We start from the raw sequence: 25,195 nt of genomic DNA on the forward strand, positions 1-25,195 counted from the left end.
GTTCATCTGTCAGAGCATTTTTATTATAATTATCTGTTCCTTTCATCCTCATTTTTCCATGCATGAATACTTGATGGGATAAAACGTCTCTTGAGCACCTAGGACCTGCAGTGTTAAATGTGGTGAGAAATTCCAAGAAAACAGTTACATCTTTAAGAATGCTTATTGTTTAGTATTTTGTACATTTTGAGGTATGGTCCTCAGCCATATAAGTTAAAAGAGAGAGAGATGATTAGCTATCAACAGAAGGGTAGATACTCTCTACTAAAATATGTGTTTCTTTCAAGAGAATGAGAAAAGGAGGGTTAATGTTATCTTAGTCTTTGAAGGAAAAGGTGGTATAAAATACAGGGTGGCGGAAAGGAACTGGAGAGAATTAGGTGAGGTTTGATACTGCAAACCGTTACTCTAATACTCATTACAATGAATCAAAAATCTTATTTTCTTTTTCCTGTATCTCAGTCTTTAGCTATTTAATGCTGAAGCCATGTGTGGAAATGCTTAAGAAGAGTTATCAGGATTTAAAAATAGAAAATAATTTGCTTCTAGTTCAAACTTGATTGTTTTAAATTGTCACTCAAGCAGGCATCTGAGTGTTGAACAAAATCAAGAACTTCTGCGGTATTTTCTCCCCAAGGAGATTTAAAAAAATACTATCTATTACTTTCAAGAGAATTAATTAACATTTGTAAAGGTCTTTGGTATAAAATGCATATAAAAAGAATAGAAATATTTTGATGGTACTCATAGAGTAGTAATTTTTTTTTCCTACATGATCATTAGAGAAAAAAATGCAGTTGTCTAGAGATTTTTAGTGATGTATATGAAAAAGAGAATGTAACTTATTGTTCAGTTCTTATAAAGGTAAAACAATAGATGTTCATAATGTAGCATTTCAACATGTATTTGACCTTTTCTTGATAAGAATACAAATCTACTTTAAGATTACAAGGGATAAATTTCAATGCACTCTTTCTATAGCCTGATATCAAAATTTTTCAAAGCTGACATTTTAATCATACATTAAAAATAATTGCTGGTCAAAGTTTAATGTAGCAAATATTTTTCTCAAATCAAATGTTTTATCTCATTAGGGAATGTTCAGACAAATATCACACTTTCTACACGTGAAATATTAAAAGCAGCAATCCATTGACTGCCTGAGTGATTTCCAACTTAGGTTTTATGTACATTTAGGCTATAACAGATACAAAATATTAATGGTGATGCTCACATTCATCATTACTACGTCCACGGCCGCTACTTCCACTCATTTATAGGTCATTTGAGTCCAACATGGATGCCTCTAGAATAGACAAATGTGTCAAATATGGTAAGTGAAGTCATTGATTTTGTTCAAAGTGTAGCAGTTTTCCTTTATAAGGTAGTTTTCTTTTTTATTATGATATCTCTATTTTTCCCAATATAAAATCAAACTGTTGTGTTTTTTTCCTATATAACATTTTCCTTTTCTTTTTTTAATAGTTCTATTGCAAAGATCAAGGACAGATGTAATTCACAGATTAGCAAAGACTGCAAATGACAAGGACAGACTAGGAAGGTCGCTTTGATTAAAGCTCACCCTTTATAAGTTCCTTTAGTAAGTTTCTTATTTTTGTGTAGATTAGAAGTGCTGCCACCTTCATGGAATACATCAGCTTCCTGCCAATAGGTCATAGTGCTGAAGCTACCTGAAAAAAATCATCCTGGCCTGGGCTTGACAGATTTGTATGTATGTGTTTGTTTCATATTTTATTTTCTCCTTGTTTCTCTCTTTTCTCCAGTACAGTGCTCTTAATCCACGTGAATCTTGGGACATGTGGCACCCCACGCTGGTGGCTGAAGCTTTGTTTGCTATTGCAAATATATTCAGTTCCCTGCGTCTGATCTCACTGTTCACTGCAAATTCTCACCTGGGACCTCTGCAAATATCTCTGGGAAGAATGCTCCTGGACATCTTGAAGTTTCTGTTCATCTACTGCCTTGTGCTGCTAGCATTTGCCAATGGCCTAAACCAGTTGTACTTCTATTATGAAGAAACAAAAGGGTTAAGCTGCAAAGGCATACGATGTGAAAAGCAGAATAACGCCTTTTCAACGTAAGTCTCATGGACTCTTCCCTTGGAAATGTCGGTAGAATTTAAAGGGTATTTACATTTTGAAATTGAACCATGACAAGTGGTTGCAAAGAAACACTGTGCTCAGTGGGGAAAACAGAGATATCTACTACATCTAAGTTTTAGTAAAATGGTCTTTTCTTTTAAATGAGCTCATATAAAAGATAGCTATGTATACTGTTTTATAAGGTGGAACAGAGCAAAATTCCCTGGTGGTTCAGTGGTTAGGGCTCATACTTCCATAGCAGGGGCCATGGCTTCGATCCCTGGACAGAGAACTAAAATATCACATGTCGTGTGGCACCACCAAAAAAAAAAAAAAAAAAAAAAAACCAACAACAGCAGCAGCAACAAAAACATTGCTGAGAGAAATTAGAGAAGACCTAAATAAATGGAGGGGCTTCCCTGATACCTCAATTAGTGAAGAATTCACCTGCAATGTAGGAGACCCACGTTTGATTCCTGGGTTGGGAAGATCCCCTGGAGAAGGGATAGGCTACCCACTCTAGTATTTTGGGGCTTCCCTTGTGGCTCAGCTGCTAAAGAATCTGCTTGCAACATGGGATACCCACGTTTGATTCCTGGGTTGGGAAGATCCCCTGGAGAAGGGAAAGGCTACCCACTTCAGTATTCTGGCCTGGAGAATTCCTGTATAGTCCATAAGGTCTCAAAGATTCGGACACAACTGAGTGACTTTCCCTTTCACTTCAAATAAATGGAGAAATATATTTTAAAAATATAAGATGTGGAGTAGAAAAGAACCTGTGTCTAGTGACAGCGTACAAGCACGTTAACAGATAGAATTTATGGAAAACCAGTCATGGAAGAAAATCCAAATGCTTTTCAATCTTTGCTCAGGTGTTTTCCAGATACTGAAGTCCCTTCACGTGTCTCTGTTATTCCCAGGTTCCCTAACACAAAGTCTAAACATGGGGAAATAATTCAAACTAGAGACCTCAGGCTAACCTAGGCCATGATTCTGATGCGCATAAAACTCTCTGTGTCCTTACAGCTGATGAGCGTCTTGTCTGGTGTCAAGCTTCTGTAATTCTCACAATCAGGCTTGCTGACAGCACACGTTCATGGCCACGGCATTTCAGGCTCACATAGCCCTAATACGTTCCTGTGTCTACTTCCTTCAGTGATAAACTGAATTAGCAGATGAATTGGGAAGTTAGGTGGTCTTCCTCTCCACAGTAATCACGTGAACATATGGTCATTTGGTAGATGCCTTTGAAAGTCAAATGGCCCTTCATTGGCCATTCTAGAATTTTATGTAATCTAAAAGAGTGCAGTAATTTCTCCAGTGGGAGGAAATCAGTAACGTCCCATAAACTAAATTACTTTTGGTTAAAATAGTCTTTTTGGCTCAGTTCTGTATTTGTTTTATCTGTGATCCCAGTATTTAAAACCTCACTCTAATCCATCAACATCTGATTATTTGCACAGAAGTTTTCATTGTAGTCTTAGCTGCCTCAAATCCATTCAGAGATAGATCTGATACAAACCACGAATCATAAAGAAAACAAAAAGTCATCGCAGTTCCACCTTGTCACTTCATCACTTGCTCCAGCCTCTTTATTCTCCTGAGCTTAAGCAGTTTCTCCCGTCCACCCAGCTTGCCCTGCTTTGTCTTCTTCCTCTTGCTCTTTTCTCACCAGTTCAGCAGCGATTCATTGAAACCCCTTGCAGCAACATCTCGGTGATGAATGGCTTTGGACTGTGTCTCAGTTTTAATATCGAAACTTGTCTTTCTCCACTCACTTATATTCCTAGACTTGGCAATCTGCCCCTGGCAACAAGGATAAGGAATTCACAGTTGTAGATCCTACCAACCTCTCTGCTTCTTAGGCTCAAATTCTGCCTGTAACAAAGTTCCTGGATGTTGTCTGCCTACTGATTGGCCTCCTGGATTTCTGAGGGAAAGAGAGATCCTTCTTCCATGCTCTATCTTTCACAACTCCCTAGTTACTCTGTGCTGTGTGCTCCAATACAGACTGTTTGCTAAGACCACCCTGTTGATATTTGCAGTCACATCCTTCTGAATCCATGCTTTGTCTTCCAGAAAAAACTTCCACACAGCCCTTAGAACTGAGTTTCCTCCTCAGGTCTTGTTTAATTCAGGGAACATCTGTGGTTCCAAGACCCAACCCATTTTCAGACATCTTATTCATCTGCAGTTAACAAGGGTTCTACCTAATCCCATCCTAATTTATGATCCACGAGATTCTCAGAAATCTGCTTGCTCTGTTACTGGTTTTGTGGTAAATGCTAATCTGTGTTGTGTGTGCTTGTGTTTAGTCATTCGGTTGTGTGTGACTCTCTGTGACCCCATGGACTATATCCATGGAATTTTCCAGGCAAGAATACTGAAGTGGGTTGCCATTTCCTTCTCCAGAGTATCTTCCCGACCCAAGGATCAAACTTGCATCTCCTTCATGTCCTGCATCGACAGATGCTTTACCACTCTGCCACGTGGGAAGCCCCAAATGTTTACATATTGTGAGCTCATTTAAATATGTGTCTAGGAGAATATGGCTAGAGAATCTGATGTAAAATATTTAATATAAATTTTCTTCTAAAATCAAACATGTTGAATAACTTGGCTTATGCATTATTTTAGCATATACTGACCAATGACTTTTCTCTATTACCATGAAAAGCAACCAATAAGGGCATATCACTCAAATATTATAGGTTCAAATCATTCAACACCAGTAAATCGGGTGTTCTACCTGAATTTTTCCCCAGAGAGAAGATGGTAAATCTGCGAGCAACAAATTATTTTTGTTCAAAGTTGCAAAGAGTAACTAGTATGATTTCTTTTTATTTTGGCCATGCTTCACGGCATGGATGATCATAGCTTCCCAACCAGAGACTGAACCCAAGTCCCCTGCTTTGTAAGATGGATTCTTAACCTCTGGACCACCAGGGAAGTCCCACAATGATTGCTTTTCAATATCAATCTGCCTTACTAACTATCCTTCAACCCTGTTCCGCATCTCTGCAAAAACTCATCTGATAGATTTGGCGTTATGTGTCTAAGAGACAACTTCTGTATTCAGTTTACACCACTAGCACAGACCTTTCGCCCTAAGATCTGTAAGTCCAACTGTCTTTTGCACAGCTCTTCATGCAAATGTCCTAAACATCGAAACCCAATCAAAGAAAACTCATGAGAGTCTCTCAAAACATTTTTCTTCCTCCTCCTCAACTCCTTTTCTTAGTCAATGCTACCACAACCCATCCAGATACTTAAATCAAAAACTAGATCCCCCCGTCCCCACACCCCTGCCACGCACAGTCAGTCTGCAAATGTCTACTCCTGCTCTTTTTCATCTCGGGCCCTCTTCCCTTACTCACTCCCTCTGCCTAAATCCAAGTTCCCTGGCCCCTGGTCCCTGCCTTCCTTGACATGTCTTCTGTCCCGTTGCCTGCATGATCTTTCTAAACCAAAATCTTGACGCTCCTGTATTTAAAATATCTCAGTAGTTTCTTGTTCCTTATTGGATTCAGTCAGATTTCTTAGCCTGACATACTGAGTCCTCAGAGGTCTGCCCCTGGCTTCCTTTTTTAGCTTCATCTTCTCTCGATTCCCCAATAACACATTACTTTTCAACATTTTCTAATGGGTTAAGCTGTCCCTAAAAAGGTCATACTATTCTCTCATCTCAGAATGCTCTTGTTCTGCCCTCTTACTTGGCGAAGTTTTATTCTGGATTCCAAAACCCATCTCAGATGTACCTTTTCCGGATGCCTTTCTGATCCCCTCCTGACTGTGAGCTCCCAGTGGGAACAGGCTGTGATCTGCCTTCTGTGTCTCTCCATGCATTTGCCCACCAGCAGGGGGCCCCTTCTACTCCTTTAATGGTTCCAGCTTGTTTTCTCTCTGATGTGGATAGAACTACATGTTGCTAAAAGACACCAAATGTTTAGTCACTGAAAGTAATCTGCATACAATTTTAAATCAATAGTCTCTGGGTAAGAGGCTCGCTTTCTTATGAATACAGAGGCATGGACTTCATGACAGATATTTTCTCACTAAGAAAAAAGCCATTAATGTTGATTGGAGCTGCATTCCTGATAACTGGAACTGGCCAACTGAGGTCATACTTTGTTCTAATATATTTTATTTCTTATAAATTAGGAATGAAACAAGTCAGATGTCTTGTATTAATTTATATTTCCTCATTGGTTTCATCTCAAAGAATAGAGGAAAATTCAGCTGTGGAATACATAACTCCCCCCCCGCCCCCCACTTGTTTTCTTTCTCTTGTTATAAGTATTTAACTGGGGAGCAAGCTTTTTTCAGGAATTGAAAGATAGCCTCAAGAAGCAAGAGACAAAATATTACCTTTAGGATGGAAATGCTATAGAAGTTGCCAGATTTTAGTCTTTAACCAAGATGTCATGCTAACTGTGCTTTGATTAAGTGTGGCATTATCCTGGGCTTTCTGTGCTTATCTTTCCATAGAATTAGGAAAATATTGTCCCATAATGGCAATCTGAAATGTGATGTAGCTAATGGCTCATCATTTTATGGGCAATGTTGTTATCAATAATTATGAAAGCAGTTTTAGAAACAATGGTTTTGAAATATTAACTTAGATTGATTTTTTAATCCATGCAATACGAGAATTAACTGAGAAACACCAGTGTCCTGATACCAGGGTCTTGATTCATCTAAAAGTACATATATTTTGGTTAAGTGGAACTATTCTGCACATCTTACTTCTGATTCGTTCAACTGAAAAAGTGAAAATAAAAATAAGAATGAAATTCAGAATTAACCATAAAATGTCATCTTATTTTGAATTTTCTTGTTTTCAAATTTTAATTAAATATGTAAATAAATGTTTGCCAAAGAGTCTGCTAATATCCTAATGATGAATAGTTCTTATTTGCTGCTGCTGCTGCTAAGTTGCTTCAGTCGTGTCCGACTCTGTGCGACCCCATAGACGGCAGCCCACCAGGGTCCTCTGTCCCTGGGACTCTCCAGGCAAGAGTACTGAAGTGGGTTGCCATTGCCTTCTCCAATGCATGAAAGTGAAAAGTGAAAGTGAAGTCTCTCAGTCATGCCCGACTCCTAGCAACCCCATGGACTGCAGCCTACCAGGCTCCTCCATCCATGGGATTTTCCAGGCAAGAGTACTGGAGTGGGTTGCCATTGCCTTCTCTGAGTTCTTATTTAGGTAGAAGAAAATCAGAATTATTTAACCATTACAATCCATTTACTCTATATCCCTTTTTTATTTGAATATTTAGAAAAGTAACTGCTATGAGATTTATGTGGCAACATTTTATACAATTAATTATATCATTCATGTAACTTTTCTCTGAACTGCTATTGAGGTTAGGAAAAAACCAGTTGAATTATACTTTATATTCACAGTGAGAATGTACACTATTTAGGAAGAACAACATCATTTCGCATTGAAGCCAATGACTCTGTCATTAATCTTAGAATCTGTCCTTAAAGCTACTGAAAATAAAGAACTCATGGCCTTGGGTCAATTCTGAAAGTTTTCAAAGAATAACTTCTAGTGGCCTTTGTCTGAGGCCAATGAATTATATTAAACTTTCCCTGATATTGTTAGAATCTGACATCTGATTGTCCTTTAAAAGTATGGCAGAAACCAGTATAATATTGTAAAGAAATTATCCTCCAGTTAAAATAAATAAAAAAAGAAATGGTACAAAAATGAATCACAAAATCTGTGAATAAATCTTAAGTGTCAACTGTATTAAACAATTACATATGCAGTTTAAAAATAGGATGGAATTATAATAAATGATACATTTTCAAAAATTAAAAAAAAATTCTATGTGGTGAACTCTTCCCAGTGTACATCCCAGCTGACAAAACAAGGTCTGATTGAGGTTGATCACATTAAAGCCTTTAAGATAATTTGCCCTACTGAGAGTCCAACAGCATTAGCAAAATGATTCAATAAGGAACCATTACATTTCCTATCCTATAATTAAAATTTTATTATACAATTAAACATATGAAATGGTTTATGTAAAAAAAAAATTCAGAAAAGAAATCCTGAACACCAATTAAGGCATCCTTAGTGGGATTATCCTGGTTATCCAGACGAGAAATCCATAGATTGCATCAAGTAATAGGAGTTTGTTACAAGAATCCAGCACAGGATTATATCCATTAGATTCTCAGAGCAAGGGCTGACCTTAGCAAGAGCTGGACCTTGGAATTTTTTACTCTGAGAATCAATTAACATGACTCAGCTACTCCGCATTACTCTCTTCAGGGTTTACTATTACCTGGCTTATTTAGTCTCTATTCTGTTTCTTAGTGTATGCTGTCTCAAAACTTTGGCTTCCTCATAATTCCAGGGATCCTGGTTCTACATCGTGACTTCTGTCATTTAAGTGCCTTCTAACAACTACCTCATTCTCTTGCTATAAAACGTTCACAGAGAGGAGATCTGATAGTTTAAACTCATCTTTCCATGTCAACCCATACCACTGGCCTCACGTGAATTTGCTCTCCTTGGAGCACTTGGCCACTGAAATCCTGCCTCCTTAGTCACCATGCCAGGCCTAAGATACTTTTTGCTTTTGTTTTCTGGAGAAGGAAATGGCAACCCACTCCAGTATTCTTGCCTGGAGAATTCCAGGGACGGTGGAGCCTGGTGGGCTGCCGTCTGTGGGGTCGCACAGAGTGGGACACGACTGAAGCGACTTAGCAGCAGCAGCAGCAGCTTTTGTTTTCACAATGTAACTACAGTCTTGTTTTGACCATTTCTCAAAGACTCTTAATCCTGTTGTCTTTTACTATATTAAGGTGTTATAATGATCCTACTGAAACAATTCTTCCTTTGAGTTCAGACACTCTTCATCTTTTTCCATTTTGGGAGTAAATTAAAAAAAAATTTTTAATGCTCCCTGAAATATTAAAAAATAGCAAATTTGATTATCTGAGCATTCAGAGACATCTTGTCATCTTACAGGATTTACTCTGTGCAACTTTAATTGTAAATGTGGAAATCCTTTTAGTCCTTTTATAATCAAAAAGGAAAAATCAGGTAAAAGTACTTATATTTTTCAAAGACTAAGCCTAAGGATCTCTAATTTGTCAACTGTCACTCAGTGCCTTGGGACAGAGGTTTGCAAACTTGTTATGAAAAGGAGAGATAGTACATATTTTAGGCTTTGTAGGCCATCTGTTCTCTGTTGCAATTAGTCACCTCTGCCATCGTAACAGAAAAGAAACTGTAGACAGTAGATAAATGAGTTGATATGGGTGTGCTTCAGTAAAACTTTATGCACATTGAAATCTGAATTCATTTAAAATTTACACGTCATGAAATATCACTCTTCTTTTGATTTTTTTCTTACCATTTGAAAAAGTAAAAACAATTAACTCAAGGCCATATAGAAACAGGCTACAGGTCTGATTTGTCATCGCTAGTCTGGGAAACTAAATAGCTTTCAAAGCTTTAAGGAAAGTTAGGTACACATTTGCGCAGAATAAGGAAACAGTATTATTGGATTCTTTTTATTAAGCTTATTTTAAATTAATCAAATATAACCTAATAGTAATCATATTCTATCATTCAATCTTACTGTATAATGGTTCTATTAATATAGTTATTAGTGTCATTTTATCTTTATTCCAGGTTATTTGAGACACTCCAGTCCCTGTTTTGGTCAATATTTGGGCTCATCAACTTATATGTGACCAATGTCAAAGCACAGCACGAATTCACCGAGTTTGTTGGGGCCACCATGTTTGGGACATACAACGTCATCTCTCTGGTTGTCCTGCTTAACATGTTAATAGCTATGATGAATAATTCTTACCAACTTATTGCTGTAAGTTGAATCACTCCCCTCCTAGAATGTGTTGTTAGTTATACTCCACCCTATTATAATTGGTAATACAATCTGTAACTGCTATGAATGAAATAAATCAGAATTATAAATGGACAATGTGATATTTATAAGCACTCTTACCATACTTGGCTATATACTAATTTAATTTTTCATATTACAAGTGATTATACTAAGTCTAACCTGCGAGGCAATCATTGGCTATGGCAAGCAATAGGTGAGGTATGGGCTATAAACAGGCAACTCATCTCTATATAATGTCCTTTGGGTTTTGCATTGTCTCTCACCGTCTAATCTACAATCTTCATAAAAGCAAACTCATACCAGCTTTGCAAGGTACAAGTGCTAGCCCAGAGAGGAGTCTGAGTGAAAAAGCACAGGATTTTGTTTCTTAAAGCCCAGAAAAAAGTCATTGAGGAGTAACACTGAATGCTGCAGCGGAATATACAATACCGTATGTGTTTATTTGAAACTCTAGAGTGCAAACAGCTTAGCTTATTTATTCATTCATTCAATAAAATCTTATTAAGCTCTTATTCTGTTGCCAGGGATGGTCCTAGGAACTAGAAATATTGCAATAAATAAGAACAACTAAGCCCTTTATCCCTTTGAACTTGGATACTAGTGATCTGTGTCTGTGGCCATTAGAAACAGTGATAGAACAAATCTGTATTGGAATATATATCTTAAGACTTAAATATATATCTTAAGACTTTCATATGTATACCTTAGACAAGTAGCATCTTATAAGAATAATTATAGGTTGCCCATTTACTCCATAAATAACTGCAATTATATTGCATCTTTGAATCTATTGCTAATTCTCTGGGATGTCATTATTGTTATTTTGAGAAACAGCACTCCTAATTTTAATTAAACTCTCTTTATGGAAGCAAGACTCCTGTCACAGATGAAAAACTGCCTAAGACATTAAGAATAAATGAATTTTATTTACGAATTCCCAGACTGAAGTATTCCCACTGGATATACTTAGGCCCAGGGCTTTCCAGGTGGTGCAGTGGTAAAGAATCCACCTGCCATTGGAGGAGATGCAGAAGTGTGTTTGAACCCTGGGTTGGGAAGACCCCTGGGAGAAGGATATGGCAACTCCAGTATTCTTGCTGGGGAAATCCAGTGGACAGAGGAGCCTGGAGGGCTGTAGTCCATGCGGTTGCAGACAGTCAGACACAACTTAGTGACTAAGCAACAACAATGGCAAGATGAGCAGCAGTGATGACTTTAGTCATCACTAGCCTGAAACTTTCTACCTTCAGTTTTTCCAATCACTAGATGGTTTAATATTGTTACAGACCATTTCAGAATCCCAAGCCTTGAACTAAGGAAGAGTCTGCTTTGTGACCGCAGTAACAGAACATAATGAAGTCGGGATAATCCTTAACTTGTGACTCCCTGGGAATGAGAAGGAGCAGAAACTACTCACAGGCCAACATTTCACTTGTGTGACTGCCTTTTTTGACCTGAAGCCAATTTTACTCACTTCCATTCTCCACGGCTACAGCAAACAGTATCTACTTCCCTTCATTAATGCTTGTTTAGAAAGATAGGGAAGGAGATAGGAATGGGAGAGAAGAGACAAAGGGAGGGAAGCTACAGCTTCTGAGGATCTATCTATCCATTCATCCAATCAGATGTTGGCTAAGACACAATGAAGACCATGCATTTTCTAGACATGGTGAAGCCCATTGAAAGCACACTCTGTCCAGTGTTTAGACTAAAATCCACATTATTCAGAGGAGAAATGTATGCAAACAATGTATGCACTCATCAGCACACAGCAATTTAGAAATATTAGAATGAAGTATAGTCTAATTTTTCCTACTCTCAAACTCGAGGGTTTTAAAAATAATATTGGATTGGCCAAAAAGTTCATTCGGATTCTTCCATAGCATCATGCGAGAAAACCGTAGCAAACTTTCTGGCCAACCCAATATTAACGGGTTAAGATGATCTATTTTGAATTTGTATGTATGCCCAGTTTCTGCCACCTCCTACTTTCCAGATTTTCTGCTTAAATAAGATTTGTGGCTAATTTAAGAGGAGACTGACTGCCCCATATCTAATTGCCACAAATGTTCCTAAGTTTTTCCAGGCAATTAACAAAGTGAAATCATTAATAAACAATCAGGGAGAATACCTCAGGCTTGTGGGTGGTCACTAGACATACTCTTATTTGGTACTGTTTGGCCAAGGTTATGTCAAGGTTCAATGCTGTGTCAAAGGCCTGTTGTATATTTGAGGAACTGCTGAGTTTATGCCTGTTGCTTAAAGGTGGACAAGGTTTATTCAAATGGAAACATATCAAGTAAGAATTTTCCTGAAAACAACAGAAGTATGAGCCGTGGGCATCTACCTAGGCAAGGTGTCAAGGCCTTGGGAAGACATAAAGCCCTGCTTGAGGCTAGAATCTAATGAAACTGAGCTAATGTAAGCCTACATGCATGAGAAATGAAGATTCATCTTCAGGTCACTCATCTCCAGTCTCTTTAACATGGAATTATTTTAGCTGTCTGTTTCCTAGAAGAGGAAAGGATGAAAAGTGACAAGAGAGTTGTGAGTCCTTTTTAGGCTAAGCCATTGTCTAAAGTATTAACGTTCCAAGAGCCACTCCAAAGTCAGGCTACAGTCTCTCTGTGAGGTTTATCTCACCTTATTAAGAAACCTGTCAGCGCTTGTCATTTTCTCCTGTTCAGGACCATGCGGATATAGAATGGAAATTTGCTAGAACAAAGCTTTGGATGAGTTATTTTGAAGAAGGAGGTACCCTTCCTACCCCCTTCAATGTCATCCCGAGCCCCAAGTCTCTCTGGTACCTGATCAAATGGATATGGACACACCTGTGCAAGAAAAAGATGAGAAGAAAGCCAGAAAGTTTTGGAACGATAGGGGTAAGACCACAGGCTGTTGGTATTGCTGTTTTTTGTGTGTGCACTTGAGTATGTTTGCATTCTTTACTGAATATGTCTGCATTTTAGCCTTTTTGTTCTCATTGGTTGCATTCAGTGAACATCTATTCCACAGTTATTGTGTCTAAGGGGCTTTCCTGGTGGCTCAGCAGTAAAGAATCTGCCTGCAATACAGGAGACACAGGGACACAATCCCTGGGTCAGGGAAGATCCCCTGAGTAGGAAATGACAACCCACTCCAGTATTCTTGCCTGGGAAATCCCATGGACAGAGGAGCCTCACAGGCTACAGTCCGTGGGGTCACAAAGAGTTGGACATGACTGAGTGACTAAAAATAACAACATTATGTCTCGGAAACTGCCTGATTAACTGTGGTTCACTATGGTTTAACAAACCCGGTTCCTCCACTGAGGGTGGTCACTGTTACTTTAATATGAACCACATTGTACATTTCCTAGACCCAGCACTCAAGGTTCAGGAAACTAGCCCATTAATTTCTAGTTCTATTCAGAATTATAACCTCGGGTTACTTTCAGCATGACTGATTCATTGTTTGTTTCTCTGGATTGTAAGGGAATTGTCTGTTTCAATCACCTCATATTCTCACTGCCTAACAGACACCCCTGCACAGAACACAGAATGCTTGACAAAAAGTTCTCATTTCAGTGACTGAACAACTATTATAACTTAAAAATGCTGTCCCATATTCAAGCGCAGTGATTTCAGAATCTATTCAGTTGCTCAACATTTTGCTTCCACCCCCAGTTATATTCAATACCAAGAAGTTGTGTTTGTAAAAAAATATAAGACTATGCAGAGCCATGCCCCTGTTATTCTGGAATATTATACTTCCCTAAGGACATTTCTTTCATATTGGAAAGCAAGGGCTCAAACAACTCCAATAGAAAAGCCGTGGATTTAAACCTTTCCAACCAAACCACTGACATAAGTCATTCTCATTTCTTTCTCACTCAAGTTTCCTCATTTTCAAAGTTCTCATAGTGATGTTTTAGAAATTGATACTGTAGCATTCAGTAGTCACTTGGGTATTCTCAGAGAAATTGCCTTGGAAGTATTCTAATATGCCCTTCTGTTAGAATTAACAAGTGATGTCAGTTATTTAATTAAAGAATTAACTCATTTTTAATTTTATTTAACTGAGTTTGTGACTGCTAGTTATGCCCCTAGTGATCCTTCTTACTGATGAACTTCATTGCCTACCAGGCATTGTTCTCAGCATTGAGCGGTTCTTTCTCTCCTGAAAGCGGCATCGATTGTCCTGTCATCTCTAATTCTAAAGAGAAATTGACAGGCAGGGAAGTAAAGCAAACGGGTAGTTAGGAGAGGCAGTTATAGTCTTTCCTAGAAACCATCACTCCATGAACTTGGAATTTGGGCATCTGTCTGATCTTGGAAATGGAAGTCAGATTATGATGAAGCCTTATCTTTCAATCCTCATACTAATTCATAGATTTTATCACTGATTTTTTAATTGTTCTCTTAAAAATAAGTTGAATTTATTGAAAAATATGGTTGTAAAATAAATATAATGATTTGGATTTAACAAGCAATTACTGTACATTTTCCACATACCAGGAGATGAGTTAGGAATTAGAGGTGGGCCGAGGTATACGAAGGTAGGGTTTCCATTCTTGAGGGCCTCGATTTTAATATGAGAGACACAATATGAGAATATCTTACTATAATATGTGTTACATGATGCTTTTAACATGACCGTGTAGTTATATCCATGATGTCATGAGAACAGCACGGGAAGTAAGTCATGTTTTCCCTGAGAAAAACAGAAAAAGATTTCAGAGATGCCAAACTCTGGCTGCCTCCCTTCCATGTCAAAATAGACTTGTCCTTTTTCTCATGTTATTCTTAAAATTGGTAAGAAATTGATTTAATCAGTCCTCCAAAATTTATTAATTATTAGTACTACCTTATTATGCTTTCTCTCATAGCAGTATTTCAACTGAAGAAGACTTTCTGGGACCCAAAATAAAAGCCATACACAAAAGAAATTTGTCTTTAATATTTTAACTTTAGGCTATAGCAGAAGGAATCTTGGGTTTTAAGATGCCATGGAACTTGCAACAAAATACAGGGCCCTGCTCTAATATTTTAAGAGATCCATCTGTGCAGCCACCAAAATAATGGAGGACCACTCTAAGAATTTGACTTCCAGCTCTCTCTCCCGTCCCCCAGAATCCTCCCACTGTTGACATATTTTTAGGAATACATCACCATCATTTCTTAGATGCAAAGAGGAGCTTAACATTGACTTGGGCTTTCCTATGAAAGCAGTGATTCAAAAGGTAAATGGCATAAGTTAAAGAACGTTCTTCTCTATACATTCCTGGTCAGAAAAGCTCATTTCTATTTCTGTCTCTATCTCTAAATTTGAATATTTTGATCCAAGTTGATGCACAACAAGGTAATTCACAATTAATTCTGACCTCAAACCATTCTCTTTTCCCTAGCCATGCAGTTTCTTAACTTTTGGTAATGGATATCCTGTGCTTTGGGAATTTATGGCAAAACTGCACCCATATTGGGAGTTATCTCTCTTTTCTCCATTCTCATCCTGTCCTCAATCCTGCCTCTTCTCTGCTAAGCTGATGCTTTGGACAAGCACCAACCTAATCAAACTCAATGCTATACATTTACTTTTGTCTAGACTGCACTTCCAGAAGGAGAAGGACGTATCTTGGTTTTTGTACTCTTAGTTGAGTTTTATACATTTAGATATTAGATGGAAATAGATCATATGTATTATTTGTAAAGAAAACCATAAGGTAAATAAAAATTAATAAAGTTATGATATTAATGGAGGAGTTAATGGTAAAGAGTCCACCTGCAGTGCAGGAGACCTGGGTTCCATCCCTGGGTCAGGAAGATCCCCTGGAGAAGGAAATGGCAACCCGCTCCAGTACTCTTGCCTAGAAAATCCCATGGACAGGGGAGCCTGGTGGGCTACAGTCCATGGGGTTGCAAAGAGTCAGAAGCGACTGAGCACAGCACAGAGCTAAATGAGAAAGTAATTCCAAAAGGGAGTGCTGTGAATTCATTTCAGTTTGGTTAATCCACCTGATAGTCCATTGTGTAGACAGATGAAGATGAGGAGATAGACACATCCATTAACTAAAAGGTGACTTTGAAGTACTGTTGGCAGTCACTTTGTATAACAAAGCTTAGAAGATTGCTTGACATTTCAGAGGGACCTTAGAAATCAATTAGTTCAACTATTTCCTTTTAGAAAAAAGAGCTCTTTTACCTTGGGCAGTGTTTTAGGTGACAGAGCGGGGGAAAAAAATTGGGTCTTAGTGTTCCTGTTCCCACAAGCTTTCCATCACCCTCTCTTGCTTTCCTGGGAATGCTGATGACCTTCCACAATACCTTCCATGCATGTCCATCTTTTGATTTCTCTCAACAGCTTTTGCAGATCCCACCACTGTTTGTCTTTTAGATTCCCCTCTCCCAAAGCCCTTGGTTTACAAGCTGGACTATCTTCTCTTATTTCTTGATTTACATTTTTGAATCAGAATTTTGAAGCTGACTGGGTGGTAGAGTTTATGCATTCTCAGAGGCATTTTCTCTAAACCGTCCCACTTGTGAGTTGCATACTCTTATAACCAGCAGCCATCTGAATGTCACGCTGCTGCTGCTGCTCCTTCCCTTCAGGCATGAAGCCCCTGCATGCTCTGAGGGCTACTGATTGGCCATGGTCTAGGAGTCCATCATTGGTGATCTTATCTTGTATGGCCTCTGGGTAATGCTGATATTAGACTAGCTCTGAAAACACATTAATTTTTTTTTTTTTAATCTTTGGACTTCCTTTTATGGGTGACTAGGAATTCCAGGTAAATTAGCCTTTCATTTGGAATGTTTTATGGGAGAAAGCAGAAATGAAGCAGAAATGCTTCATTGAGCAACACTTTTGGGAAGCAAGCCTAGGAAGGAGAGATGCCTTGTTTCTGGGAAATCATGAAAATCCCACCAAGGAGGCAGCCTATTGAAAGTATAATCATAAATTAAGCAACATTTTATAGCTTCTGGCTTTATAGTATAGGTTTTTCTCTTACCAGTCGAATTTTAACACATTTTATCAGCAAATAACCTTCTCGGTGTTAAAACACTGGTTCTCAAACTTTAGTGTGTCCTAGAATCATCAGAAATTTCCATTTTAACAAGCACTTCCAGCTTGTAACTTTAATTAGAAATTCCTGTTTAAAAAGGCACTGGCATCTAGCTCAGCTTTTTAAACTAAAAGCCATTGTTTGCATTGGCTGTCCAAGAGGTCTAGATTACTTAATTCAAGCAAAAAGATATTGGAGCAATAAGACTTCTCCAGGGTTTAATTAATATGAAACAATTTTCATGCTATAGACAGGTTTCCAAACAGAATACTTAAGTTGGCAATGTATTGAACCAAAAAAATACTAGGTCTTTTTAACCAAATCATTAAAAAATGATCTTAACCTCTTTAGTTCTGTGTTTTCCACTTTCTCGTTTTCTCTGGGGCAGCTAGTGAGGAGAACATGAAACACCATCTCTGTTAGGGTCACTTAGCATCACTCAGCTCTGGGACTGCAGATGGTTTCCTCATGCCTGACCAGTTGCCACAGAAATATATTCAGTTAAGTCACTGCTTGGGAATCTGGACAAGTGACTAGATTAATACACCTATCATTACTAAAGGAAAAAGGCTAATAGCCCTTGCTTTTCAGAACTCATTTTTTAAAAAATGAGAATCATTAAAATGTATTTCCCCTTAATCTTCATGACTTTCTGTATGCCTACCAACAAATGTTACAGATATGACCGTGTTCACCCACGGGTACCTGTGAATTCCTAATCTACTGTGGTAGGATTTGCCAAGACATTTTAATTAAATGTTCTTTCCCAAGTGGGAATCTAGAGGACTGAATTTCTTCTCAGTATTTCAAGAGTGAGATCCTGAATACTTGCTGGGACAAGGCAACCTTCAGCATTTTATATCATTTGCTTTTATATGCTTAGAAAGTGTGTTTATGGAGAACAATATGTAAACCCATCAGGAAATGAACCACACTGCCATCTCTACAGAGAGATCATAGCCTGCAGTGACCCCTTGCTTTTTCACTTTTTTTTTTTTTTAATAAGAGTACAGACAGTTGCCCCTCTTTAGGGATTCACTGAGCAAAACAGAGAATAAAAGGCATAATTCATGGGCTTAAAATCAGTGATAGGGCCAAACTAGAGTGGGAATGAGAGAAAACAGCGCTGACAATGGACTGTAGGGAACCGAGCTTGGTGAAGCGAGCCTGACGTTCCACTGTGTGGACCCGGAGAGAAGCAGAGATAGAGAGTGAGAAAATGTTACCACGAATTCCCTCGAGCCCTTTCTTTCAGAGCTGCAAAGCTCTGCTTGCTCTAAAGCAACCTGACACTTCTGTTGAAATCAGAGTTATCTCTGGGTAGCAAAGGTTTTTTCTCACTAGCTGATCCTTTCCTTTATCATTATCTCTGTGATCCAAATACTGCCATTGTCTTGTCCTAACAAATCAGGAGGAACTTGGAAAGGAAGAGGTCTGCCAAGATGGCAGCCGGTGTGTCCTGGGCACTTGCATAGAAAGCCATCCTGCCAAGGAACATTCTCTACACCTTGCCAGACTTTGGGTGGAATTTGCCAAGAAAACTCCCATCTTAAAGTGCACATCTCTCTCGAAAATATTTTTCCTAGACATCCAGTCAAGGAAGGAAGATTCCTGATCCATCATATGGCCCATTTTTCTTATCTTCAACATAACAGCAAATCAACTTAATTTATTTTAGAAAAAGCTGCCAAATGCAATTCCACAGATTTTTCATTGTTGTTTTAGTTGTGTCCGACTCTTTTGCGACCCATGGACTGTAGCCCACCAGGCTCCTCTGTCCATGAGATTTCCCAGGCAAGGATACTGGAGTGGGTTGCCATTTCCTTCTCTAGGGGATCTTCCTAACCCAGGGATGGAACCCATGTCTCCCCAGTCTCCTGCACTGCAGGCGGATTCTTTACCACTGAAATTTCTCAGTAACGTGAACTCATTCGCAGAAAATTTCTTTATTCCCAACAGGTCTACCATGCTGTCATTCTACCTAGTCATTAGTTTTCTTTTATAAAAAATAGAGAACCGTTAGTCATTGCAGATCACTTTATCAAAGTTTAACATGACTAGCTTAAAAAAAATTTACTACCTCTTACGCACTTAGGTACTTTTTAAATGAAATGTCCTTTGTTATACTGCTTTTATAAACACAAATTGGTCCATTCTATTCTTGGTCATTTCCAGTGATAATAGAGTAAATCCTTTTGAAGTTCAGCTGAACTTTACCCAACAAAGGGGTTGCAAACATGGTATTGTTGGTGGCAGCTCTATTTTATAAACATTAAATGATGTCACCAGTTTCCAAAAATTATCATTATGTTTATGGCAAAGAATGCCTACATTATGGATTGAAGTCTTGTGTCTTTGAAAATAAGATATTTGGAACTCCTAATCTCATAATAGTAATTAATGGTCAATAAGTATTGGTGAATTCATTTCATTCATTTTGTTTTTAGTGTTCAGAAGATGGTTGACTGCATCCATTCCTATCTTCCTAGGTTACTGAAGTTCAATTGGCTGATATAATCTCACAAGACTAAAGACTGTTTTATAGTATGACCATCTGGGTGTGGAAACAGATTGATTGGCAAAAACAATTAACTGTAAACTTGGGTTATGATATTGAATAACTCCTGATAGTTATCACAGTAAAATTTTTTATGTTCTTTCTTTCTGCCAGACTAGTTTGCTTAAAATTCAAAAAATAATTTTTCCAGAAAAATAAATCTGGAATTATCTTTTAAAGTATGATCTTTGATCTTTTTGTATTTGTATTAAAATTTCAAATTTCCTATATGAGTAAGTTTCTACAGAAGGGAAGACAGTTGTGCTCTTTTTAATATTAAAATAAGGTGAAAAGTGAAAGTCACTCAGTGGTGTTTGACTCTTTGTGACCCCATGAACTGTAGCCTACCAGATTCCTCTACCCATGAAATTCTCCAGGCCAGAACACTGGAGTGGGTAGCCTTTCCCTTCTCCAGGGGATCTTCCCAACCCAGGGATCGAACCCGTGTCTCTCTCATTGCAGGAAGATTCTCTACTATCTGAGCCACGAAGGAAGCCCAGGCATCATGATAGTTTTCACTTATTATTCATAATTCTCTGATTCTGTCATCCTTAGTTTTAGTTTTACTTTGAGAAAATTTAAAGTTAAATCATGACTTCAAACTACTTTCTGACTATTTTAATTGGCTTTTTAACGACTAAACTAGAGAAATGTTATAGAGCCCCAAGATAATAAAAATTGAGTCTACTAAATTCTGTACTAAATTCAGTGTTTCTATTTACTTAAATCATAGAATATGATCTCCTGTACAATGTTTCCAATGAGAGTGCTAAAGAAGTTAGTGTACAGCTGCATTCACACTCAAAGTCTTTGTGCTCACTTAAAGTCAAGGAGATCTGGAAGGCCTGTTTCCTCCCAGAAGTGCTTTTTTCCTTAGATTTCAGCTGATCTGTGTCTCAACAGGAGTCACATACCTCCATCTTGTGGCCCATTCATAAAGTTCCCACATTTTTTTTGAAGATGTTCTAATTTTGTATGAAGTTTCAAATTTCCCAGTCCTATAATTAATACCATAATCATTTGAAAATCTGTTTCCTAAGAGTCATGTAAACTTGAATGGTTTTCCAATCATTAGTGGCCTTTACAAAGTGAAGCATTGTCTCATCTGTTTCTGAAAGTCACTAACAGTCATGAAACACAAATCCATTCTAATGGCCAACAAAAATGCCAACTTCCCCTATTTACCCTAAAGAGAGAAAAAGAGTTTCTTTTAAATTGTCTGATTTTTTTTTCTAGTATCATTTCACAGTGATGTATGCACAACTCTTTTCAAAATTCCATTTTATCAGCCTCTGATTAAGTATTTACTAGGGAACAAGATCAAAAGACTTATTTAAACCCAAGATACATTATCTCTTTTGCTTTCTCACAATTTATCAAATTCATTTCTTTGTAACAGAAGTATACTTGTTTTTACATTACTTTGGCCAGTTTTCTTCCTTAAGAATCAATGCTGATATTTGACACACATAAAATTAAGATTGTATTAGTTTTTTTTCTAGTATCTTTAGAATACTAGTGAAACCTGAAAATATATACTTTATCATTTATTATTATTATTATTATCATTTATTATTTAACTCAATTTAAATAGACATTTTTAGTCATTAAACATCTTTCTCTGTTTTGTACTCCATAATCATTGCTCCATGCTAACCCAAGCTCTGCTCCCAAAACATTCTGATCCCTTCAGAATGATAGCAGGGACTTACATTTATTTTAAAAAATTAATGAATCCTATCTTTGAGCAGAATCTTTCATTTTGATAAATTCAACCATCTAATTCAAACAGCAATTTCCTCTTAATGTATATCTGCTTGAAATTAAGTGTTGGGGAATTCATTGTCTAACAGTGTTTCTGATTACACATTGTATATCATGGCTAAATTCTTAATGTGACTATGTTGACCTTCAGATTGTTATAACACTACCTTTTCAGTCTATCAAATTTTAATTATTTGACATTTAATTTGTGTTTGATACCTCCAACCTGTGTCTCTTAGCATCGTTTCAAATGGAGTACACACCAACTATGATGACCTAATTCTCCTAATCTTATATCAAAAGAACAATCTTGCCATCATTGTTTAATTATTCTATATATTAAGTACCACAGGAATTATAACCTTGCACTTTGTTGTTTTGGTTCATTCATTCTTTTGATTCGAGTAAGGCTGTCTCTCTAGCTGTTGTCCCTTGCCCAGTAAAATTCCCACTTTGCAGAAATGAGGGGAATGATATCCTTAATTAAAAGAACCAGGAATTACTTTACAGAATGGTAAAATATGACTGTAACTGAAAGGTAACTGTCCCCTTCTTTTTTAGAGGCGAGCTGCTGATAATTTGAGAAGACATCACCAATATCAAGTAAGTTATTTTTATATCTTGAAACCTACACTAAAATAAAGCACAATCCCCTCTTTTGAACTGACTCTAGAGAGATCATATTTATGCACTGAAGAGCAATTCTCTCATTTTCTAATGCCTCAGGAAGTTATGCGGAACCTGGTAAAGCGATACGTTGCCGCAATGATTAGAGATGCCAAAACTGAGGAAGGTCTGACAGAGGAGAACTTTAAGGTAACCACTTTCATCTTTGTCACTAAGAGGTGGATTCTACAGTGTGGAAGCAGGGCAGCCCATTTTAACTCAGAGCTGGAAATGGGGGTCGTGTGTTCTGAGCAAGCTTTTCTGTCTTCTTTTTTTTTTTTTAATTCAAGCCCTACTGAATTATTTTTTTTAAGTGGTAAAATTTCTTTTCAAAATACACTGCATTCAAACAGACTTAATCTGAAAGATCGAGGAGACTTATTTGGACAGAGAAAATCCTAGTGCCTTGTGGCATTCTGATTACTGATCTCAGCCACAGGTTTTTGAAACTTTGATTTGATTTCTAACCCTGAAACATTTAGTAACCAATGGTCTGAACACAACAAAAAACCTTCTTTGTGTTCTGCACGGCTTTGGTAGAGGAAAATTTAAGGTTTGAGCTTGATTGGAGCTCACAAATGTAGTTTTTCTCCCTGAGTTGTTGTTGTTGTTTTTTAATTCTATCAGAGTCAAAAAGGTAGAATATGTGAAATACGTAGTTCTTATCTCATGGTATAAAATGCGTTTGTTACTCTGCATGGGTTGTTAGGAAGTCTCCAGACAAGAATACTGGAGTGGGTAATGATTCCCTTCTCCAGGAGATCTTCCAGACCCAGGGATAGAACCTGGGTTTCCTGCATTGCAGGCAAATTCTTTACTGTCTGAGCCACCAAGGAAGCTCCAGGGATTTTGGACAACTGACTAAAAGTCAATAAGATCTTATAGGCAAAAACAGAAGAAACATATAAAAAACCCTATAGGAGACCATGACAAAGAAAAACAGTAGGCTTGACAGGGAATAAATGTAAGCAGCCAATTAGGTAAGAAGAGAGATAAATTGCAAAACAAAGCACAGGTTAAAAGTTGACTAGGATCCAAAATGTTCTGTGTAGCCACAACACCCAAATTTTGGAATTAAATGATTCCTGACACTTAGAGTGATGGGTTGGAGGCAGGAGGCCACCCCAAAGCCCACCAGTAGGTTAGGACTGAGAATTCGGTTGTCCAAAAGGATGAAGGGATGAATCTAGGAAATGCTGTCTATTCACCAATTCCCAGGATTTAGTGGCTGACCCAGATGTTGAGAAAAAAATCAGCTCCAGGGTAATAAACCATTGAAAGTAACTGCCAACTCTTGGAAGGGTAGACTCCACTTTAATTATTTAGTTTTAGATATCCCTGTGGACACCAAAATGTTCCAATATTAAAAATCTCGAAAAAAAAAACAAACCCCTACATCCCTGAGAGAATGTGAGATGACCTGAAAGCAGATGCATATTTTGGAGAGAAAGTATTTGAAACTGTAGTCCCAATGAAACCCAGCATCCCCCACTACAGAGCGATGGGAAAGAAAACTCTTACCCTTTCTTTTACGTCAACCTTAGGAAGTCTCCTTTCTACAGAACTGTGATAGGAGAATTAGGAGACATCAAATAGATACAAGTCCAGTGGAGAGAACTGACCATTCTAAATGGAACCACAGCCGAGTGGACTCCTAGCTCTCAGAAACGAGTGAAGACGTGTCGGATCCATATGTGAAATGAGCAAATAACAGCTTCCTGGCTGCCGTCTATGCGGTCGCACAGAGTCGGACACGACTGAAGCGACTTAGCAGCAGCAGCAGAAACGTTTATTTGTTTAGGTCACGAACTAATTTCATCATTTTCCTTTTCACTTAGGAACTCAAGCAAGACATTTCTAGCTTCCGCTTTGAAGTCCTGGGGTTATTAAGAGGAAGCAAACTCTCCACGGTCCAGTCTGCCCAGGGCACGAAGGAGTCTTCTAACTCCGCAGACTCGGATGAAAAGAGTGATAACGAGGGTAGCAGCAAAGACAAGAAAAAGAACTTCAGCCTCTTCGACCTGACCACCCTCATTCACCCGCGGTCGGCGGCAATTGCCGCGGAACGACACACCATCAGCAACGGCTCCGCCCTCGTGGTGCAGGAGCCCCCGAGGGAGAAGCAGAGAAAAGTGAATTTTGTGACGGATATCAGACACTTTGGGTTGTTTCACAGACGATCGAAACAACACGCAGCCGCCGAGCAAAACGCAAACCAGATCTTCTCCGTTTCAGAAGGGGTGGCCCGTCAACAAGCTGAAGGACCCCTGGAGAGGAGCATCCAGCTGGAGTCCCGAGCTCTAGCTTCACGGGGTGACTTGAACATCCCGGGGCTCAGCGAACAGTGTATATTGGTAGATCATCGAGAAAGAAATACAGACTCCCTGGGTTTACAGGTGAGCAAGAGAGTGTGTTCATTCAAGTCAGAGAAGGTGGTGGTGGAGGACACGGTTCCCATCATACCAAAGGAGAAGAAACACGCGAAAGAGGAGGACTCGAGTGTAGACTATGATGCAAACCTCACAGACACCGTCACCCACGAAGACTATGTGACCACAAGGTTGTGATACTTGACCCGAGAAAGCGTTTCTCATCCGTAACACACATTTTCCATAGTGAGCTGGGTGGTGGGGGGAGATGTTTATCAGTGAATTAGCCAATGCTAACTTACACTTTACAGCATTTATCAACTGGGGCATATTAACCGTGTCATGTTTAAATAAGGCAAAGGCTATCCCAAACCCTTGTTTTGTTACCCGCTTTTGCTTTCACAATTTGTTTTACAATTTTTGTTGTTGTTGTTGTTAATAAATAAATCCACCTTGTATTCTTGTACTGTTGCGATAACCCGCAGGAAATTTTTAGCTGTTTTTCAATTTAAACAAAAGCAACTTACTACAGGTGGTAGTTGACTCCTATAATAGGATATTTTTATATGCAAAAAAATGTAGCTGAAATAGTAGAGTTTTCATAATTTTTCAGGGTCCCTAGAGATGGTTACTCATCAAGGACTTTTCACCAAGCCAGAAAGTTTGGCTTTAAAACACAAATATTATCCAATTATTTCTTAAGAACATGTAAATATCATGCATAGTTTAAGTAAACAAGTCTCCTCATGGAATCAAGATCGAGCTCTTAAAATGAAAGTCAGGTATACGTTCTAGAGTTT

The 25,195-nt window shown here is 38.2% G+C and overlaps 1 protein-coding gene across 1 annotated transcript in view; it reads left to right on the plus strand.

Moving 5' to 3' along the window:
* Window positions 1-24,593, plus strand: part of TRPC4 (transient receptor potential cation channel subfamily C member 4) — a 145,327-nt gene extending 120,734 nt beyond the window's left edge. Inside the window, exons 5-10 of the mRNA XM_052650195.1 lie at window positions 1,785-2,098; window positions 9,760-9,955; window positions 12,685-12,879; window positions 21,922-21,963; window positions 22,087-22,176; window positions 23,865-24,593. Coding sequence (XP_052506155.1) covers window positions 1,785-2,098; window positions 9,760-9,955; window positions 12,685-12,879; window positions 21,922-21,963; window positions 22,087-22,176; window positions 23,865-24,593 — 1,566 coding nt within the window. The remainder of the gene's footprint in view (window positions 1-1,784; window positions 2,099-9,759; window positions 9,956-12,684; window positions 12,880-21,921; window positions 21,964-22,086; window positions 22,177-23,864) is intronic.
* The last annotated feature ends 602 nt before the right edge of the window (window positions 24,594-25,195 follow it).

This window comes from Budorcas taxicolor, chromosome 12 (genome assembly GCF_023091745.1).
Source record: "Budorcas taxicolor isolate Tak-1 chromosome 12, Takin1.1, whole genome shotgun sequence".
NCBI lineage: Eukaryota > Metazoa > Chordata > Mammalia > Artiodactyla > Bovidae > Budorcas > Budorcas taxicolor.